This window comes from Podarcis erhardii (genome assembly GCF_964252035.2).
Source record: "Podarcis erhardii genome assembly, chromosome: 3".
NCBI classification, from domain to species: Eukaryota; Metazoa; Chordata; class Lepidosauria; order Squamata; family Lacertidae; genus Podarcis; species Podarcis erhardii.
The window spans coordinates 5419041-5439039 of NC_138507.1; the positions used below are offsets into that span (position 1 = coordinate 5419041).

Sequence of the window (19999 nt, forward strand, 5' to 3'; positions counted from 1 at the left end):
GTCTCTTGTCATATCTTTCCCGACATTGCGATGTTGTGCGCTCATGATGTCAGTACCTTTCAATGAGGAATCCTGGAGCAAGCACTTTGGAACTCAGGAAAAAACTTTATTTACAAAAGAAAAAAACCCTGGCGATAAAGCACACATGCTTTTATCTCCAGCATAAAGAAAACTTTACTCTAAACTTACTCATATCAGCAAACACGCCCACAGCCACAAACTGAGTCTGCGAGTCAGGTCAAGGGGGGAAGAGAGGGAGAGAAACACGGTGAACTGACTCTTTATACAAACTAACTCACATTCCTGGATGCTTAATGACTTCCAGCTGCTCAGTGATTAGAGTGAATTATTACCTCTTAACCCTTTAATACCAACAGTATTCACATGTTAACATATGCCTTCAAATATCTCGAAGCATCATGTTCCCAGTTAAATGTCCAAATATGAGCTAGTAATAATGGTTTCACTTGGGAAATACAACAACTGTACAAACTGAAGAGACCTTAAAATAGTTTTTTATACAAGGAACTTATCTGTGAAGCCCCCTCATGCGGAGAGAGTGGGCTCTTCAAATCCAGGGTTTGCACTCCTCTACCAACGGATACTGAAACGGATCAATCCACTTTCCATTACTTTCAATGGGAAACTGTGCTTCAGGTTAAGAACGGACTTCCAGAACCAATTAAGTACTTAACCTGAGGTACCACTGTACCTGCTCTGATACCGTGGTAACCGCCTGTCAACACCTGAGCCTCCTGCCACCAGATGCAGAACAGCATGTGCTTAAAATGGCTGTAATCTGCCCAGGGACCTTGTGGATCAAGAGCAACTATAAATAAAAGACATCATCATCATCAGTTAAGCCACAATGTTGCACAAGCCAATAGGAAGTATATCACACAAGTTTGTCTATGGAGCAAATAGTTTCAGAGATGACTGACAGAAGAGGGCTATGCTGCATAGTGCAGAAAATTGCACACACACACACACACACACACACACACACACCCCAAAATATTTGTGCAGTATTTCCCCAAGAACATCTCCCTATGTTGTTGGCACCAGTATATTAATTAACTAAACTAGCTACGCACACATGCCGAATAACATAATATTTGTAAAGAAGGAGCTCAGGAGGTTCTGAGACTATCTCAAAAATTTCTCACTAGTTCAATAATTACACAAGAGGATTTCTTAGCAGTTGTTTCGGTTCCTTCCAACTCTCCAGTTCTGTGATTCTATAATGTTGTTTTAAGCCTGAACATTGGACCTCCCAAGTATTCAAAAGAGGTTGAACCGGCTGAACGATGTTTTCATTTCGGGAAGAAAACACCCCTGCTCAAGTAAGTGTAGAGGGATGCGGGTGGCGCTGTGGTCTAAACCACTGAGTCTCTTGGGCTTGCTGATTCGAAGTTTGGCAGTTCGAATCCCCATAACAGGGTGAGCTCCTGTTCCTCAGTCCCAACTCCTGCCAACCTAGCGGCTCAAAAGCATGCCAGTGCAAGTAGATAAATAGGTACCACTGCGGAGGGAAGATAAACGGCATTTCCATGTACTTTGGCACTTGTCATGGTCCTCCATGCACTAGTAGCAGTTTAGTCCTGCTGGCCACATGACCCAGAAAACTGTCTGTGGACAAACGCCAACTCCTCGGCCTGAAAGCGAGATGAGTGCCGCAACCCCATAGTCACCTTTGACTGGACTTAACCATTCAGGGGTCCTTTACTGTACCTTTAAAGGGAAAGCTAAATCATCAAGCGTAGATTGAAGTGAAGTCTGGGGGAAAGTGGAAGGCATTCCATTGAATGAAATGATTCACTAGAGACAGTTCCTAGTATGATAAATTTGCTGCTCATTTCAGCCAGCGGACATTGTCCTTGCTCAAACGATGTTGTGACTTTCACAGTAATCGCTTCAGAAATTTGCTCACTGAAAAGAAATGGATTGGACTGAACAGATTCCAGCATTATTCCTGCTCATCCTTACAATTATATTCATTTGGAAATGGGGCAGTTTCTGGAATAGGAGCTCCAAAAATCTCCCACCAGGTCCTACACCTTTACCACTTCTTGGGAATCTCCACATGATGGATCTGAAGAGACCTTACAGAACAATGTTAAAGGTAACGTTTTCTGTTCTTTCTGCAGCAAGGCAAAGATTCTGTGGATGTTTTTAGGCCAGGTAGATGTCAGTGTTCCATCTCATAAATGCATATATGCAAAAATGATAAAACTATGTCAAGTATCACTTATTCGTTTTTTTCTTCCTTTTTGTGTGTGATTGCTGTTACTGATCTGTGCAGTGGAGGGACTGGGTCACTGGAGGAGGGGAATAGGAATGCCACAACCAGCCTTATGTGCAAAAATTAGCTGCAAAATTTTTAAACTTTTCAATGTGAAGTCAGCACTTCTAAATACGCTCTTAGAATCCAGTCACGTTTTCACAATCATCTAATGTGAAACAAAACAAAGCATTTATATTGCTGAATGTGGGCTTTTAAGTGTGCCTATGTATGAAATTGTTTTATGTCTAAAATTATGTTCTTATTGAGAATGTTCGTCTCTCCGCAACACCCACAGTTCCCAGGATTCTTTGGGCAGGTGAAAAAATTTGCATTAGATTAAATCTAGAGTAAGTCTAGATTAAGCTGGCGTTTCCGTGTGCTGCGCTGGTGCTGGCTCGTCAGAGCAGCTTCGTCACACTGGCCACGTGACCTGGAAGTGTCTTCGGACAGCGCTGGCTCCCGGCCTCTTAAGCGAGATGAGCGCGCAACCCTAGAGTCGGACACGACTGGCCCGTATGGGCAGGGGTACCATTACCTTTACCTTAGATTAAGTCTCCAGTGTAATTTTAGCTAAAGGCAATATTGGAAAGCACTGGCACTCCCCGGGGGAAACAGAGGAGCCTACAATTCTATGATTCTAACTTTCACTTGGTTAAGGAAGGAAAATTCACATCAGTTTTCAGCTTTAATTGCTTTCGGTTTCCGCCAAATAAAATAAAGGACCTGCAGAATTTGCCATCCTACTGCACTTTCTTCTTAATAATTTGAGGTTGCTCCTCTTGCTAAAGGCACCCATGTGCTGAACAGTGCTTAGACATTTAAAGTTGATGAATTATACCATGAAACCATGTAAATGAAATCAGTTTTTATTTCAGATCTGTGACAGTATGTCTGTATGTTTGGGGGGTTTATTTGATGTTTCTCTCTTTTGGTCATTGAACTCCAGTTGTCAAAAGAACATGGCCCCATCTTCCGCATCCAAATGGGATTCCAGAAAATGGTGGTGCTGACAGGGTATGAGACAGTCAAGGAGGCTCTGGTGAATCAGGCGGACGCTTTTGCAGAGAGACCCACCATCCCAATTTTTGAGGACCATGCAAGAGGCTTTGGTGAGGCCTTTCCATCTGTATAATAGCTTGTGCTGTTTGCGAAATTTAGTTATCATAGCAATATAGAATCTGTGCCAAAAGGTTCATAGAACTGATTGTTAGTTTCAATTATAGCTTGGAGGACAGCCTGCCACTCGACCAGTTTAGCTGCAGCCATTGGATGGATAATGCCAAATGTCTTTGTCACTGCCAGCAAAAGAGTAGTGTTGAGGGAAAAGGAGAATCTGGTCATAAAATAATGTGCCATTACATCTGAAGGGCCGTAAACTGGAGAACTCCCTGTGCAATTGTGTTCTGAGGGTTCAACCCATAGGGATATTGCCCAAAGTTCTGGAGAGTGTATGTCCTATCAGAGACCAGATGAGATGTCCTATCAGAGACCAGATGAGAGTGTATGCCCTATCAGAGACCAGATGAGGGACCAGCTGAGAGGCATCCTCAGTTCCACAGAAGGAGGGTGAGATAAGCCCAAACATATTATCGTGGCCATGATAACTTGAAACTTGATCTCTGCTCTTCAGGTGTTGTTTTTTCACATGGTGAAAACTGGAAAGCGATGCGGCGGTTCTCACTAAGCACATTACGGGACTATGGCATGGGGAAAAGGTCCATAGAGGACAGAATTGTGGAAGAATGCAGTGTCCTGATTAAGACATTTGAATCTTACCAAGGTGGGTTAGTGTTTCCCTCTACTCCTCCAGGGCAAAACAACACTACATTAGATGCCCAGAATAATGTGTTATATACATATTGCTAACTCTTAGAACTATAGTAACCAGGATTCCCTGTGAAGAAGTTACCAATCTGCAGTGTTCAGGTCAGTGTGAGGTAATGCTGGCCTCTGTCCCTCTTTCCTTTCCTCCCTCCTCAGATGTCCTTTCACATCTAGACCTCCTAAAGGCTTGCACAGTTGTTTGTTGCAGCAGCCCTGGCTTCAAGCTCCCCAGGTGAACGATGCCTTTGGGGCTGGCCAGGGGGTGCTGGTTCCCAGGAGCTGATGTGGTTCAGCCAGTCCACCAGCCCTTGATGTTGGTAATGGGCAGGCAGGCACTGCACTGGCCTATATTGTCAAGACCTGCCTGGGAGCTGAGTGTACAGTGCCGAAGGGAGCCTTTTCCCCATTCAGGCCTGGTGGCGCCCACTGCTGCCACTGCTGCCTCCCAAGGCATGTAAAGGTGCTGGCTTCACATTCACCTTCATCCAGTCTCCGTCAGGCCGCTAAGGCTGGGGCATTGTCTTCCTAGGCCATTGTGGGGCAGCATGAGGAGGCACCTCTCTTTGGGGCAGGGGGTGGCTTAGAAACCAGGGGTGGCTGTGGCGGCTGCCTAGAGGACTCCCAAGGAGAGCGGAGAGGAAAAGAGGCTGAGGGAACACTTCATGAGGGAGGGTGTTTGGAAAAGGGTGAGAGGCCGCCGGCTCTGCGGGCAAGGGGTGACATAACTGGCTCCTGAGGCTTGGAGTGCATTAGCCCCACAGGAAAACCACAGAAAGAATGTAGCTGGTCAAGGGAGTCATGGTGTCAAAAAGGATGAAGACCTCTGGTTAGGTATATACTGCCCATGACTCTTTTTAGCGTTTCTTAACTCAGATACCGTATTTTTCGCTCTATAACACGCACCTGACCATAACACGCACATCGTTTTTAGAGGAGGAAAACAAGGGAAAAAACATTCTGAATGAAACAGTGGATGTATCATTTTTGTGCTTCATGCTGTGGCCACAGACATGTGATCTGATGGTGAATTTGGGCTGACCCAATGCAAAAATCCTGAGAATCCCTGTGCATCCATGGTTTGTAACCACGTTTTTGCACCATTGCAGCCCCAGGCAACAGTGGGTGCGTGATTTTTTGGGGGCAGGCTGTAGCCATGGACATGCTATGTGCTCTGATGGTGAATTTGGGCTGACCCAATGCAAAGATCCTGAGGATCCATGTGGATCCATGGTTTGTAACCACGTTTTTGCACCATTGCAGCCCCAGGCAACAGTGGGTATGTGATTTGGGGGGGGGCAGGCTGTAGCCATGGACATGCTATGTGATCTGATGGTGAATTTGGGGTGACCCAATGCCAAAATCCTGAGAATTCCTGTGGATCCATGCTTTTTAACCACATTTTTGCACCATTGCAGCCCCAGGCAACAGTGGGTGCGTGATTTTGGGGGGGCAGGCTGTAGCCATGGACATGCTATGTGATCTGATGGTGAATTTGGGGTGACCCAATGCAAAGATCCTGAGAATCCCTGTGGATCCATGCTTTGTAACCACATTTTTGCACCATTGCAGCCCCAGGCAACAGTGGGTGCGTGATTTTTTTGGTGCAGGCTGTAGCCATGGACATGCTATGTGATCTGATGGTGAATTTGGGGTGACCCAATGCAAGGATCCTGAGAATCCCTGTGGATCCATGCTTTTAAACCACATTTTTGCACCACTGCAGCCCCAAGCAACAGTGGGTGCCTGATTTTTTTGGTGCAGGCTGTAGCCATGGACATGCTATGTGATCTGATGGTGAATTTGGGGTGACCCAATGCAAAGATCCTGAGGATCCCTGTGGATCCATGCTTTGTAACCACATTTTAAGTGGGGAGCGAAGGAAAAACAAAGAAGGGACATTAGAGGGGTGTGCAGAGAAGCAGCTGGCTAAGAATGCAGGAGAGGGATTTAACGGGAGGGAGGAAAGAAAGGCAAAAGTTTCCCCCCACCCAAGCCATCCCTCCCTCCCTCCCTCCCTCCCTCCCCATCTCTCTCTCCCTCCCCCCTCTCTCTCTCCCTTCCCCCCTCTCTCTCCCTCTCCCCCAGCAGCACCGGAGCTTGCCTGGAGGGGAGGGGCTTTCCCTGCTCTTTGTTCCGTTTCAGCAAACACAGCAACGAAACAGAGGGGGTGGGCAGTAAGACCCTGAGGCAGAATGCAGGAAAGCAGCCGCTTCCTCTTTTCAGGTTTCGCTTCTCCGTGCAGCGTGCAGCGCCGCGATTTGATTTTTGCATGATTTTTCGGCTCCAGGGACCACACATTCGCTCTATAACACGCACAGACATTTCCCCTTCCTTTTTAGAAGAAAAAATCTGCGTGTTATAGAAGGAAAAATACGGTATCTTCAAGTACACCAGAACGTAGGATCAGTTTCTAAGATAAATGTGCTCTGAACATCGGTAGGCTGACACTGGGAACCTAAGGCAGAGAAGAGCAATTCTACTTGGTATTTCATCTGAGCATTGTTTAATATTTATGTATAGGACAACCATTTGAAACCACCACAATTATGAATGCCGCTGTTGCCAATATCATAGTGTCCATCCTACTAAACAAGCGATTTGAATACGAAGATTCCACATTTAGAAAACTTCTGAAGTTGGTCAATGAAAATATCCGGCTTTTTGGAAGCCCCTCTGTCATGGTAATCTAAGCTTTTTCAAATGGAAAAGAAATAGTTGGTTGTATTCACAGAATACTCAATGTGTGTGCAATTCCATATTATTCAGGATTCACTTAAAAACTCATTTTGAGAAATATGAGTCGCTTTCAGACCATTTTAAAAAAGCAGTCTTCCCCCCATTTATTATTTTCATTCATATAATTGGATATTCTGCTTAAAATATAATAGCTAGATAACTTAAACCATAATTGACTTTTTGTATACAGTATTGATGCCCCTGGCCACTACTGGTCTAAGGATATGGTCTTGTCCACATCTGAGCAAACTAATCCACAAGTACAAGGGGGCTCCATAACTACAACAGCACATAAGAAAATGGCCCTCCAGCCTTCGCCTCTAAAGGATATTGACTCAACGTTGTTCCAACCCAAATACATTATTGTTCTGTGTCATTGTTTATTCCTCTGTGGAAGATGAGATATTTGGAGTACCACCTGAGAATTAAACACTGGGCTTTTCTCTTTGTCATATTTTATCCTTACAGCTGTATAATATATTTCCTGCTCTTGGCTCGCTTTTGGGACTTCATAAGACTCTCCTTCACAACAGAGATGAGATCCAGGCCTACATAAATGCCACCTTCATACAACACCTCAGAGATCTGGATGAAAATGACCAAAGGAGCTTCATTGATTCATTTCTTCTGAAACAGCAAGAGGTAATGGAGTCCTTTAAGCCCGCCAATAATGTTTTTCGATATTGTCAAAAGCTGAAATTTTCACATTTTAAAAATACATTTCCATGTGTGCTGGTGTCTAATATACTCTGCACGTTTTGTTTTATTTTTCCTCTGTAAAGCTTTGGCTAATCTACGGAGTCTGTGATATGATTGCTTGCAGGGCTGTTTTCCACTCGGACTCCCGCTCCTCTCAAAAGAAAAAGAAAAAAACAACCTTTGAGAGACGGTAGCTCAGTTAGTTGGAACACGTTGCTGCGTACGCCAAGGTTGCAGATTCGATCCCTGTAAGGGACAGCTGCAGTCCTACACTGCAGATGTTTGGAACAGATGATCCTCAGGGTCCTTCCAACTCTATGATTCCATGACTAGTCCAACACATCATGCTTCCCCCCCCCCCCCCAGTATTTCTTTTGCACCATGCTCCTTTCTTCTGCCTGTGACATGCTTTCATGGAGAAAAGAGATTTGAGTGTGCTGGCTGTGTATGATTTTTCTGCTTTCCTAGACAGCTTCTCTGTTCTTTCCATTCCTGTGAGTGCCCTCCCAGCCCTTGGCTAGCTACTTTGATATCTGCACATGGAATTTGCTCGTCACCTTGTTCTAGCCAATTCTTTCTCTTTACACCCCAGGAGAAGGACAAGCTGAATGGATATTTCAACACTGAAAACCTGAAAGCAGTTATGAGTAACTTATTTTCTGCTGGCACAGAAACCACTGCTACCACACTGCGCTGGGGACTGTTACTAATGATGAAATATCCTGAAATTCAGAGTGAGTGCTTTTCATTGGGTTGGCTCCCATTACCCTAGCTTGCATATCTTGATTCCAGTTATAGATAACTATCTGGAGGCCCGGGAAGCTGGGGGGCTGAGCCCCACAATTCTGAATGAGGGGGACGGCCCCCCTCAATACTCCACAATATGGTGGGCCTTGTTGGGCCTAGTTTCAATGTGTGACATCACACATGTCAGCCCCCCCCCCAATGTTGGGTGTAAACAAGCATGCATGTTTCTGACTTTCGCTTCCTACATAACTATAAGCAAATTGTATATTTCCACTAAAATTCTCAGGTGAATAGCGTCTTCCACAATTTTGCATTATGTTGTGAGATTGTGCTCATAGATCAGGCAGTCCCATTGCATAATTAGCTGTCAGTTGCTCCAGGAAATCTGAATATATGAGTTGGTGGCAAAAATAAGCTTTTGAGTTTGGCATTTGGAGGGTGGGGACAAAAAAAAACCACCAATGAGTTTATTTTAACAAAAAAATTCCCCCTCCACTGCCCCCAGAAAAGGTCCAAGAAGAAATTGCAAAGGTAGTTGGATCTTCTCAACCAAGGATTGAGCACCGAACGAAAATGCCATATGTAGATGCAGTGATCCATGAGATCCAGAGATTTTCTGACATTAGCCCAACAAATCTGCCACATGCAACCACTGTGGATGTTACCCTCAAAGGCTACTTCATTCCAAAGGTAACCACTTTGATTAAACTGCATCCTTTGCTCCGCTGACTGCGATCAATTTCTTCATTAATTAGGACATTACACTTTAGGCTAACCCTAGAAGCAGGCCCCACTGACCTCCTTGTAAAGTAGGGGGCCATTGCCCCCCTGGGGCCCCTGTTGGAGCCCCAATTCCCTAGTCTGGGCCTACTTGCCTCTTCCTTCCTCGCTGCATTGAGTCTTTATTGAGTTATCCCAGAAAAGTTGGGCAAGGGGCTCAGTCAACTATTCTCTCAGTCCAGTCCAGTTCTGCTGGATCTCTCAGGGGCCTTTGACACCATCAACCATAACATCCTTCTGGACCGTCTAGAGGGGCTGGGAGCTTGGGGCACTGTTATACGGTGGTTCCGCTCCTTTCTCCTGGGCCGTGTCCAGAAAGTGGGGGGGGGGGGGAATGAGCGTTCAGACCCCTGGGCTCTCACTTGTGGGGTGCCTCAGGGTTCTGTCCTCTCCCCGTGCTTTTTAATATCTATATGAAGCCGCTGGGAGAGATCATCAGGGGGTTTGGGCTGGGTGTTCATCAGTATGCGGATGATACCCAGCTCTACCTCTCTTTCAAATTGGAACCAGTGAAGGTGATGAAGGTCCTGTGTGAGTGTCTGGAGGCGGTTGGAGGTTGGATGGCGGCTAACAGATTGAGGCTGCATCCTGACAAGACAGAAGTACTGTTTTTGGGGGACAGGGTGCGGGCAGGTGTGGGGGATTCCCTGGTCCTGAATGGGGTAATTGTGCCCCTGAAGGACCAGGTGCGCAGCCTAGGAATGATTTTGGACTCACAGCTGTCCATGGAGGCGCAGGTTAATTCTGTGTCTAGGGCAGCTGTTTACCAGCTCCATCTGGTACACAGCCTGAGACCATATCTGCCAGCAGACTGTCTTGCCAGAGTGGTGCATGCTCTAGTTATCTCCCGCTTGGACTACTGCAACGCGCTCTACGTGGGGCTACCTTTGAAGGTGACCTGGAAACTGCAATTAATCCAGAATGTGGCAGCTAGACTGGTGACTGGGAGTGGCCACCGGGACCACATAAGACCGGTTCTGAGAGATCTGCATTGGCTCCCAGTACATTTCCAAGCACAATTCAAAGTGTTGGTGCTGACCTTTAAAGCCCTAAACGGCCTCGGTCCTGTATACCTGAAGGAGCGTCTCCACCCCCATCGTTCAGCCCAGACACTGAGATCCAGCGCCGAGGGCCTTCTGGCAGTTCCCTCATTGCGAGAAGTAAGGTTACAGGGAACCAGACAGAGGGCCTTCTCGGTAGTGGCGCCTGCCCTGTGGAACACCCTCCCTTCAGATGTGAAGGAAATAAGTAGCTATCCTATCTTCAAAAGACATCTGAAGGCAGCCCTGTTCAGGGAAGTATTTAATATTTAAGGGTGTATTGTTTTTAATACTTGATTGGGAGCCGCCCAGAGTGGCTGGGGAAAATAATAAATTATTATTAGGGTATAAATAATAAATTATTATTATTATTATTATTATTATTATTATTATGACTGTTTAAGGAGCTAATGGTATATAATCTCTGGTTTATAATGCAGATTGTTTCTTGTTTTTTTAAAAAAAGACATTGAGGACTATACCATAACGATTTGCTTGACAGCCCATTTCCCTTTTTTAAATAACTCTTGCTTTTCCTTTGCAGGGGACTCACATCATGCCACTACTGACCTCTGTGCTGCATGATGAATCTCAGTGGGAAAAACCATACCAATTTTATCCTGAGCACTTTCTTGACTCTGAAGGAAAGTTCAGAAAGAGAGACGCATTCATGCCTTTCTCTGCAGGTAACTCATTTTCTGTCTATTTATACATTTTCAATGTGCCAGCCGAATCCCACGTTCACAGGCTTCTCCCGCCTGTGATTTTTAGTGGGTCTCCGCCTTCGCCGTGGCGGCCAGACCCTGATTTCCATGGAGCAAATTCCTCCCGATCAGAGGAATTCCGCCATTGCCGTAGGCGCCAACCCGGAAGTCCAGCCCCAATCTGATTTTATTCCTTTGGTAGATTTACAAAAGAAATAACTCACACTGATAAACACATTTTAGAAAGAGGCCACACCCTCTCCTCCAGCAGCTGCTATGGAGGGTCAAGCGCTGGCTCATTCTTCTCCCCAAGCTCAGCAGCAGAGCATGCATTGTGGGACTGGAGAATTGGGACACTTGGAGAACATGCAGTTCTTCAACATTAGTGTTCATTCTTGTTGCATTTTAGAATGGTATCATTATGAAATTTCAAACAGTAAGCAGTTTGATGAATTCCATTATGGATAAACCAATAAAATGTTGTTAAGGGCAGCAGCTGAAGAAGGAGCAAAAAGGGTTTCCTCCTGTGTGTGTTTCTTTGTGGCTGATTAGCTGCTCTCCCTGTGCAAAGGTCAGAGGGGGCAGGGTTTCTGTTGAGGTAGGTGATTAGCTGTGGGAGGAGCTTATCAGAGCTTGCAGGGCAGCGGCGCGCGCCTAACGGCACACGCAGTTTGATCCATTTTTTTAGATTTAGGGGAGCTAGTCTCAAACGTTTGTTGGGGGAGACCTAAGGGTTTTTGGGGGGGAGTTATTTGTCCTGTCTGCACGCTTCTTATGATGGAGGACCGCTGTAGCCACCCCCAACGACACGTTCTCAAGATGGAGAGTGAGGGAACAGCTGCAGTCGCCTGCGGTTCCTGCACAATGTTTGCCATCTTGCCAAAGGTTGCAGGCAGCTTTACCTGCAGCAATTGCATGTTGATTGCCCTCTTAAAAGACAAAGTCCAACAACTGGAGGAACGTGTAGCTACGCTCCAAAGAATTAGAGAGCTGGAGCTCTTCTTGGAAGCAACAGAGCACACCGTCTCCACCAAGGAGGAGACAGGGGACTCCCCTGAGAAGGAGGCTAGTTCACCAACACCGGAGCCAGTTATATGGAGAAACGTGACTCAAAGAAGTAGGAGGCCCAGGGTTCGCTCTGATTGTTTAGAAATACACAATCGCTTTGAGGTCCTCTCCCCTAGCATGGAAGACGAAGAGCAGACTCCATTTGAGGATCTCTCCCTCATTACAGTCGATCAGGTATATGAAGACGAACAGCAAAGTCAGTCCTCAGGGAACGTGCAGGCGACCTTGGAACAGACAGCTCACGGAAGAACCCCGACCAAACCTAAGAGGAGGCGTGTAGTGGTGATAGGGGATTCCCTACTGAGGGGAACAGAAGCAGTGATCTGTGGGCCTGACAAGATGTCTCGGGAAGTGTGCTGTCTCCCTGGGGCTAAGATCCAAGATGTAACTGAACGACTCCAAGGAATCATAAAACCCACTGACAAATACCCCTTCCTCTTGGTTCATGTGGGAACCAATGACACTGCAAGCAATAGCCTCCAGAAGATCAAAAGAGACTATGAGGCTCTGGGCAGGAAATTGAAGCAATTAAATGCACAAATTGTCATCTCATCTGTCCTCCCAGTTGAACGACATGGCCCAGGGAGAGAGAGAAAAATAGTGGAAGTGAACAGCTGGCTTCGCAAATGGTGTAAACAGGAACGGTTTGGATTCTTAGATCACGGACTGCAGTTTCTTGAAGATGGACTTCTGGCAAGTGATGGGCTGCACCTCACAACGGTTGGGAGGAATGTTTTTGCCAAAAATCTCAGAAACCTCATCAGGAGGGCTTTAAACTGACTAATGTGAGGGAGGAAGACAGTGCTCCTGAAGGTAGGAGTCTATCAATTGATGAAGATGATCATCCAAATGTCATAGACCAAATGGAGCAAACAGCACGCAGACCTAGTGATGGGAGGAAAAAATCCTTAAATAAGAGACACGGGGGAATGATTAATGGACTTCAATGTCTGTACACTAATGCGCAAAGCATGGGAAATAAACAAGATGAGCTTGAGCTCTTGGTACAGCAAACTAAATATGACATAATAGGCATCACTGAAACCTGGTGGGATAAGTCCCACGACTGGAATGTAATAATGGAGGGATACAATCTATTTCAGAGAAACAGACCAGACAAGAAAGGAGGAGGAGTGGCGTTATATGTCAGGGATGTGTATACCTGTGAAGAGATCCAAGATTTAGAACCTCAAAGCCAAAGTGAGAGCATTTGGGTCAAAATTAAGGGAGAGAAGAATAACAGGGACCTCATTGTGGGAGTTTACTATAGATCCCCAAGCCAAACGGAGGACATAGATGATGCCTTCCTGGAACAGATGGCCAAGCATGCAAAAGGAAGGGAGATAGTAGTAATGGGGGACTTCAATTACCCGGATATTTGCTGGATGTCAAACTCAGCCAAGAGCATAAGGTCAAACAGATTCCTCACTGGCCTTGCAGACAACTTCATTGTCCAGAAAGTGGGAGAAGCAACAAGAGGAACAACCATTTTAGATTTGGTCCTAACCAATGTTGATGACCTGGTTAGTGGGGTAGAAGTGGAAGGATCATTAGGCGCGAGTGATCATGCTCTTCTGAAGTTTACTATACAGCGGAAAGGAGCAGCCAAGCATACTAGGATTCAATTTCTTGACTTTAAGAAAGCCGACTTCATAAAACTTAGGGAAGTGCTGGGTGAGATCCCATGGACAGTAATACTAAAAGGAAAGGGAGTTCATGATGGCTGGGAATTTGTTAAGAGGGAAATAGTAAAAGCACAACTTCAGGCAATACCAATGAGACGGAAACATGGAAGGAGCCTAAAGAAGCCAGGGTGGCTATCTAAAGAACTTTTAACTGAGTTAAGATTAAAAAAGGATGTGTACAAAAAATGGAAAAGGGGGGAAACCACCAAAGAGGAATTCAAACAAATAGCCAGCACGTGTAGACACAAAGTCAGAAAAGCTAAAGCACAGAATGAACTCAGGCTTGCTAGAGAGGTTAAAAGCAACAAAAAAGGCTTTTATGGGTATGTTTGTAGCAAAAGGAAGAACAAAGAAACAGTGGGGTCACTCAGAGGAGAAGATGGTGAAATGCAAACAGGGGATACAGAAAGGGCCGAACTCCTCAATGCCTTCTTTGCCTCAGTCTTCTCCGATAAAGAAAACAATGCCCGACCTGAAGAATTTGGAGCAAATGATTCAGCAGAGGAAACACAGCCCAGAATAACTAAGGAGATAGTACAAGAATACTTGGCTAGTTTAGATGTATTCAAGTCTCCAGGGCCAGATGAACTGCATCCAAGAGTATTAAAAGAACTGGCAGATGTGATCTCAGAACCACTGGCAGTCATCTTTGAGAATTCCTGGAGAACAGGCGAAGTCCCGGCAGACTGGAGGAGGGCAAATGTTGTCCCTATTTTCAAAAAGGGGAAAAGAGAGGACCCAAATAATTACCGCCCTGTCAGTCTGACATCAATACCAGGGAAGATTCTGGAGCAGATCATTAAGCAAACAGTCTGTGAGCACCTAGAAAGGAATGCTGTGATCACCAATAGTCAGCATGGATTTCTGAAAAATAAGTCATGTCAGACTAACCTGATCTCGTTTTTTGACAGAATTACAAGCCTGGTAGATGAAGGGAACGCAGTGGATGTAGTCTACCTTGATTTCAGCAAGGCATTTGACAAGGTGCCCCATGATATTCTTGTAAAGAAGCTGGTAAAATGCGGACTTGACTATGCTACCACTCAGTGGATTTGTAACTGGCTGACTGACCGAACCCAAAGGGTGCTCATCAATGGTTCCTCTTCATCCTGGAGAAGAGTGACTAGTGGGGTGCCACAGGGTTCTGTCTTGGGCCCGGTCTTATTCAACATCTTTATCAACGACTTGGATGATGGACTCAAGGGCATCCTGATCAAATGTGCAGATGACACCAAACTGGGAGGGGTGGCTAACACCCCAGAGGACAGGATCACACTTCAAAACGACCTTGACAGATTAGAGAACTGGGTCAAAACAAACAAAATGAATTTTAACATGGAGAAATGTAAAGTATTGCACTTGGGCAAAAAAAAATGAGAGGCACAAATACAAGATGGGTGACACCTGGCTTGAGAGCAGTACATGTGAAAAGGATCTAGGAGTCTTGGTTGACCACAAACTTGACATGAGCCAACAGTGTGATGCGGCAGCTAAAAAAGCCAATGCAATTCTGGGCTGCATCAATAGGAGTATAGCATCTAGATCAAGGGAAGTAATAGTGCCACTGTATTCTGCTCTGGTAAGACCTCACCTGGAGTACTGTGTCCAGTTCTGGGCACCACAGTTCAAGAAGGACACTGACAAACTGGAACGTGTCCAGAGGAGGGCAACCAAAATGGTCAAAGGCCTGGAAACGATGCCTTATGAGGAACGGCTAAGGAAGCTGGGCATGTTTAGCCTGGAGAAGAGGAGGTTAAGGGGTGATATGATAGCCATGTTCAAATATATAAAAGGATGTCACATAGAGGAGGGAGAAAGGTTGTTTTCTGCTGCTCCAGAGAAGTGGACACGGAGCAATGGTTCCAAACTACAAGAAAAAAGATTCCACCTAAACATTAGGAGGAACTTCCTGACAGTGAGAGCTGTTCGACAGTGGAATTTGCTGCCAAGGAGTGTGGTGGAGTCTCCTTCTTTGGAGGTCTTTAAGCAGAGGCTTGACGACCATATGTCAGGAGTACTCTGATGGTGTTTCCTGCTTGGCAGGGGGTTGGACTCGATGGCCCTTGTGGTCTCTTCCAACTCTATGATTCTATGATTCTATGATTCTAAGTAAGCAAGGAACCCAGTTTCAATCCTGCTTGCGCTTCCTTACAGGTCGGAGAGCATGTTTAGGTGAGAATCTTGCCAAAATGGAGCTCTTCCTCTTCTTTACAAGCCTCCTGCAAAGATTCACATTCCAGCTACCTCCTGGAACATCTGAAGATGACCTGGATTTTACCCCTGGTGTTGGGTTAGCAACACCACCCATGCCCCACCAACTCTGTGCTCTGCCACGTTCATAAGACACAAAGTTCATGGGTTGCTTATCCTCCCTGTGTGTGCAATGCAAGCCTTTTTTAAAACACCCTTATTAACCATGAACATTTTGGTTCAGTAGACTTCCAGTCGGATTGGCCTATGCTGTGTCACAAGACTTGTGTTGCACACTTATGTTCTGCTTAATGTTTGTAGTAAATATGATTTTGTGTTAATTGTAGTGCTTTAGTTCAGCCTAGGAATTTAATTTTGAAATTTACTTGATTCTGTTCAGAAAAAAATTACCTACTAACATTGAAATCTGTCTATTTTGTGTCAAGCCACTTCATTCCTTGTGTATTTTATTGTGTCATCATGTGGTTCTAAGTGACGGGCACTTTAAAAACAAAGATTTAAGTGATAGATGGTCAAAAAGGAGTAGTCAAATGCAGGTGCTTCTCCCCACTCTGATCAAGAGGCTCAGATTTTAACTGAGGGCTGCAGGTATAGCAAGTCTACAGATAAAAAAATAGATTAAGTCTTTCCATGTGAAAAGAGCAATGATAAATTCCACTGGTTTTTAAAATTTACAGTGGTGCCTCGCAAGACGAAATTAATCCGTTCCGCGAGTCTCTTCGTCTTGCGTTTTTTTCGTCTTGCGATGCACGGCTATTAGCGGCTTAGCAGCTTAGCGGCTTAGCATCTTAGCGGCTTAGCGGCTTAGCGGTTATTAACGGCTTAGCGGCTTTAAGAAAAAGGAAACAAACTCGCAAGAACTCGCAAGACGTTTCATCTTGCGAAGCAAGCCCATAGGGAAATTTGTCTTGCAGAACGACTCAAAAAACGGAAAACTCTTTCGTCTTGCGCGTTTTTCGTCTTGTGAGGCATTTGTCTTGCGAGGTGCCACAGTACATCAGGAATTTGATCCTGTTTTAAAACTTTGGGTGGGTATGGAAAAACTGGGTGGGAGATGCTGTGATCACTAGGCCGGCACTATTTTGCTTTCTTTGAATAAAGAGTTAACTTCCCCAGCACTGGTGGTGTTTTTGTTGCTGACCTACTCATGACTCCAGCTCCTGCCAGATTATGAGGACTGAAGGTCTCCACCTTCCCACTGCCCTCTAAGGCCCCTCCCCCAGCAGCCTACAGCTCCATCACCTTGCATCTCATGACTTTGCCGTCTTCATTTCTCTCCATGTTCTGGGTGACCAGGGAGAAGGGAGCTGGTCGCAGCAGGAGGGGGAGACTCCCTGGATGAGGCAGGCTTCTGTGCTGATCCCGGGGGTAAGGTTACCGTTGGCGTAGTCAAAGTCCGGTCCTGGGTCACTAGCCTGGAATCAGTCCACAAGGAACGGGGTGAGGTCCGAAGCAGGAAGCTGGGCGGGGACAGGAGCACTGGAGAGTCAGGTCTGGGTCCGGGCAGGAACAGGTACTCAACAACGACGTTGCTCCCACAACCTGGGACCGGGCCGACTGGCCTTTATCTGTTCTGAGGCCAGGGGCGGTCCCGGCCCCTAGGAGACCCGCCTCTCCTGGCCTTAAGGCGAGCACTCCTCCTGGGAGAAACCAGTTCCCTTCGCCTCTCTGCCCTGAGCCTCTGCAGTTCAGGAGAGGCTGAAGGGTTACTGGGCCCAGGGGGAGACTCACCTGCAGGCACTGAGTCCTCAACCACCTCTGGAGCCAGAGTGGAATCACCTGGTGCCTGCTCCTGAGGATCCAGCACAGGTGCAGGCGCTTCAGAATCAAGGCCCTGCCCCAGTTCAGCCGGCCCTGGAGGCGGGGACTCCTGTGCAGGCTGGGATTCCTCTGGTTCAGCCTCTGAATCGGAATCCCAGGCCATTACACCTTCTAACTTCCCTCCAAAACATGTGCAGAAACAGTCTTCTTGACTGTTGGACCCAGTATTGGTCCAATCCATTTAATTAACTAAACTAATGTCCTAGTGGTGGATTTCTTACATGAATAGCAAAAAATTGGTAAGCGGCACTCGAAGGACAGTGAAAATCTGATGTAACTTTTTAATGCTCTCTTGCAAATTGGAATCCACTAATCCAGGAGGATTTCAAAATGCTACTCTTTCTAACTTGCATCATTAAGTTCAATTGAATGTTGCAGTTTATCCTGTGTTGAGTCTCTGTAGGTTTCAAGAGGTTAAACCAGTTTAGCAAAGTTTTTGTTTGAGGAGGTAAAGGTAAAGGGACCCCTGACCATTAGGTCCAGTCATGGCCGACTCTGGGGTTGCGGCGCTCATCTCGCTCTATTGGCTTCCAGGTCATGTGGCCAGCATGACAAACCCGCTTCTGGAGAACCAGAGCAGCACACGGAAACGCCGTTTACCTTCCCACCGGAGCAGTACCTATTTATCTACTAGCACTTTGATGTGCTTTCGAACTGCTAGGTTGGCAGGAGCAGGGACCGAGCAACGGGAGCTCACCCCGTCGCGGGGATTTGAACCGCCGACCTTCTGATCAGCAAGTCCTAGGCTCTGTGGTTTAACCCACAGCGCCACCCGCGTCCCTGTTTGAGGAGGTAGGCACTAAGTATTAAAATGGAGAGTAAACCATCAAGCGAAGATTTGAATAAGAACTAGGGAAAATTGGGGCACATCCCATTGAACTGGATGGTTTAATGATCAAGGTGTCTCCCCTGCCAGGTAAGTTAAATGGTTCACTAGAGAAAATGCGTAGCTCAGCATATATGCTGCTCATTTCGCTTGACTCTGTGATCAAAATTTTCATTATAATCACTACAGGCAAGTTGCTGAAAGGAAATAGATTGGGCTGAGCAGATTCTAGGTATTCCTACAATTACATTCATTTTGAAACTGGGCACTTTCTGGAACAAGAGCTCCCAAAATCTTCCACCAGGACCCAGGCCTTTACTGCTTGTTGGGAATCTCCAACAATGTTGTTGGAGATGTTAAAGGCAAAGCCTGCAGTTCTTTCCATGGCCAGCCAAAGGTCTCTGGATTATGGGGATCTTTTAGAGCAAATAGACATTGGCTTTCCCTATCTCAAATGCGATGTGCAATGTGCAAAGCAATAAACCTTTGTTCAATGCTATCTTGTTTTAGCTTATTTCATTCTTTGCAATTGGTGTGTCACAGTTTGGACTGAAGGTCAATAAGTTCATTTGGGGGATGGTGCAAGGCAGGCTGGGAATGGAGGACCCGATAAATTTTCAGAGGCCCATGACCCCCGATTTTTGGGGGGGTTGCAGGGGTGCCTGACCCACCCCCTCCATTTCACTGCTCCATTCATTGCTGTTCTTAAAGACCTCCTTCAGTTTGTGCTGGGTTTGGGGAAATTTGCCTTCGTTTCCAGATTCATCAAGGAATTATATTTGTGTGTTTGCTTCTTTTTTTTTGTCATCTGGGCCAGCAGAACAAAAACCTTATGAGCTCCACGATCCTAATATCTCCGTGGTATCAAGGTGTAACAGAATGAGCTGTGTTATGTCAGTTTTATATCCATTTCACCGGCTTCCAGGTTCTTTCCTGTCTCTAATAAATGTGTTGGCTTTGATCTCTAAAGGCCTAAATGGTCTGGGGCTTGAGTATTTCAAAAACTGCCCTCTCCCGTAAAAGCTTGCTTGAAAATGTCTCTCATTTTCTGGGGTCCTTGTTGTCCCTCCTCCACACCCCAAAACGCAGGGGGCAAATTGAGCCTTTTTGTTGTCCATCTTGGTTTCTACCCACAAAGGAGAACATAAGTTGGTGGAGATAAGGGAGAAGATCATTTCTATCATGGCAAATAAATCATGTTCTGTTTTTTCCAAGAGGGAATTTGCTGGATCCCTTTGCCTGCCTATATGATGCCATTGAAAACTGTCATTTAGTGGCCATTTTAGAAACTATTTTTGGAATTGTGGTGTTTTTCATTTTTGCTGTATGTTTTTATTGTTGTAGGTTTATTCTTTGATTACATTTTGTCTTGATTTGTTATATTGTTCTGTTTTTATGATACTGTAAACCTTTCCGAGAAAGGCAGGAAATGGAATGATAGTGAAATCTTCATGTTCTTTAGCATCCTTTTGAAAGGATCAGCTCTTTATGCTGAGAGAGTGGTGTTGACTTTCACTTTATCATCATCCACGGTGCCATGGGCTGACTTCAACACTTTCAGAGTTGAGCTTCTC

The 19999-nt window shown here is 45.7% G+C and overlaps 2 protein-coding genes across 3 annotated transcripts in view; both read left to right on the forward strand.

The window, feature by feature from the left end:
* Positions 1-16896, forward strand: part of LOC309338378 (cytochrome P450 2K1-like) — a 28705-nt gene extending 11809 nt beyond the window's left edge. The window contains exon 10 of the transcript XR_014154879.1: positions 16849-16896. The gene's annotated coding sequence lies outside the window, so the exon portion shown is untranslated. The remainder of the gene's footprint in view (positions 1-16848) is intronic.
* LOC309338379 (cytochrome P450 2K6-like) lies at positions 1188-16448 on the forward strand. 2 transcript variants are annotated; one of them, XM_081855604.1, is made up of 10 exons: positions 1188-1343; positions 1907-2122; positions 3231-3393; positions 3915-4064; positions 6629-6789; positions 7313-7486; positions 8136-8277; positions 8796-8980; positions 10655-10796; positions 15722-16448. In XM_081855604.1, exons 2-10 carry the CDS (start codon positions 1940-1942, stop codon positions 15907-15909), a joined length of 1488 nt encoding a protein of 495 aa, XP_081711730.1. In that variant the 5' UTR covers positions 1188-1343; positions 1907-1939; the 3' UTR covers positions 15910-16448. The 2 variants fall into 2 exon arrangements, with proteins under 2 accessions (XP_081711730.1, XP_081711729.1); XM_081855603.1 differs by lacking the exon at positions 1188-1343 and having other exon boundaries at positions 1828-2122.
* Positions 16897-19999: the final 3103 nt, after the last annotated feature.

Excerpts from the sequence above, each read along its gene's own strand:
- LOC309338379 (XM_081855604.1), top strand. The coding sequence starts at position 1,940 with ATGGATTGGACTGAACAGATTCCAGCATTATTCCTGCTCATCCTTACA. Across the intron at positions 6,790-7,312 it reads TTGGAAGCCCCTCTGTCATG|CTGTATAATATATTTCCTGC; the intron begins GTAATCTAAGCT and ends TTATCCTTACAG. Across the intron at positions 8,278-8,795 it reads GAAATATCCTGAAATTCAGA|AAAAGGTCCAAGAAGAAATT; the intron begins GTGAGTGCTTTT and ends CACTGCCCCCAG.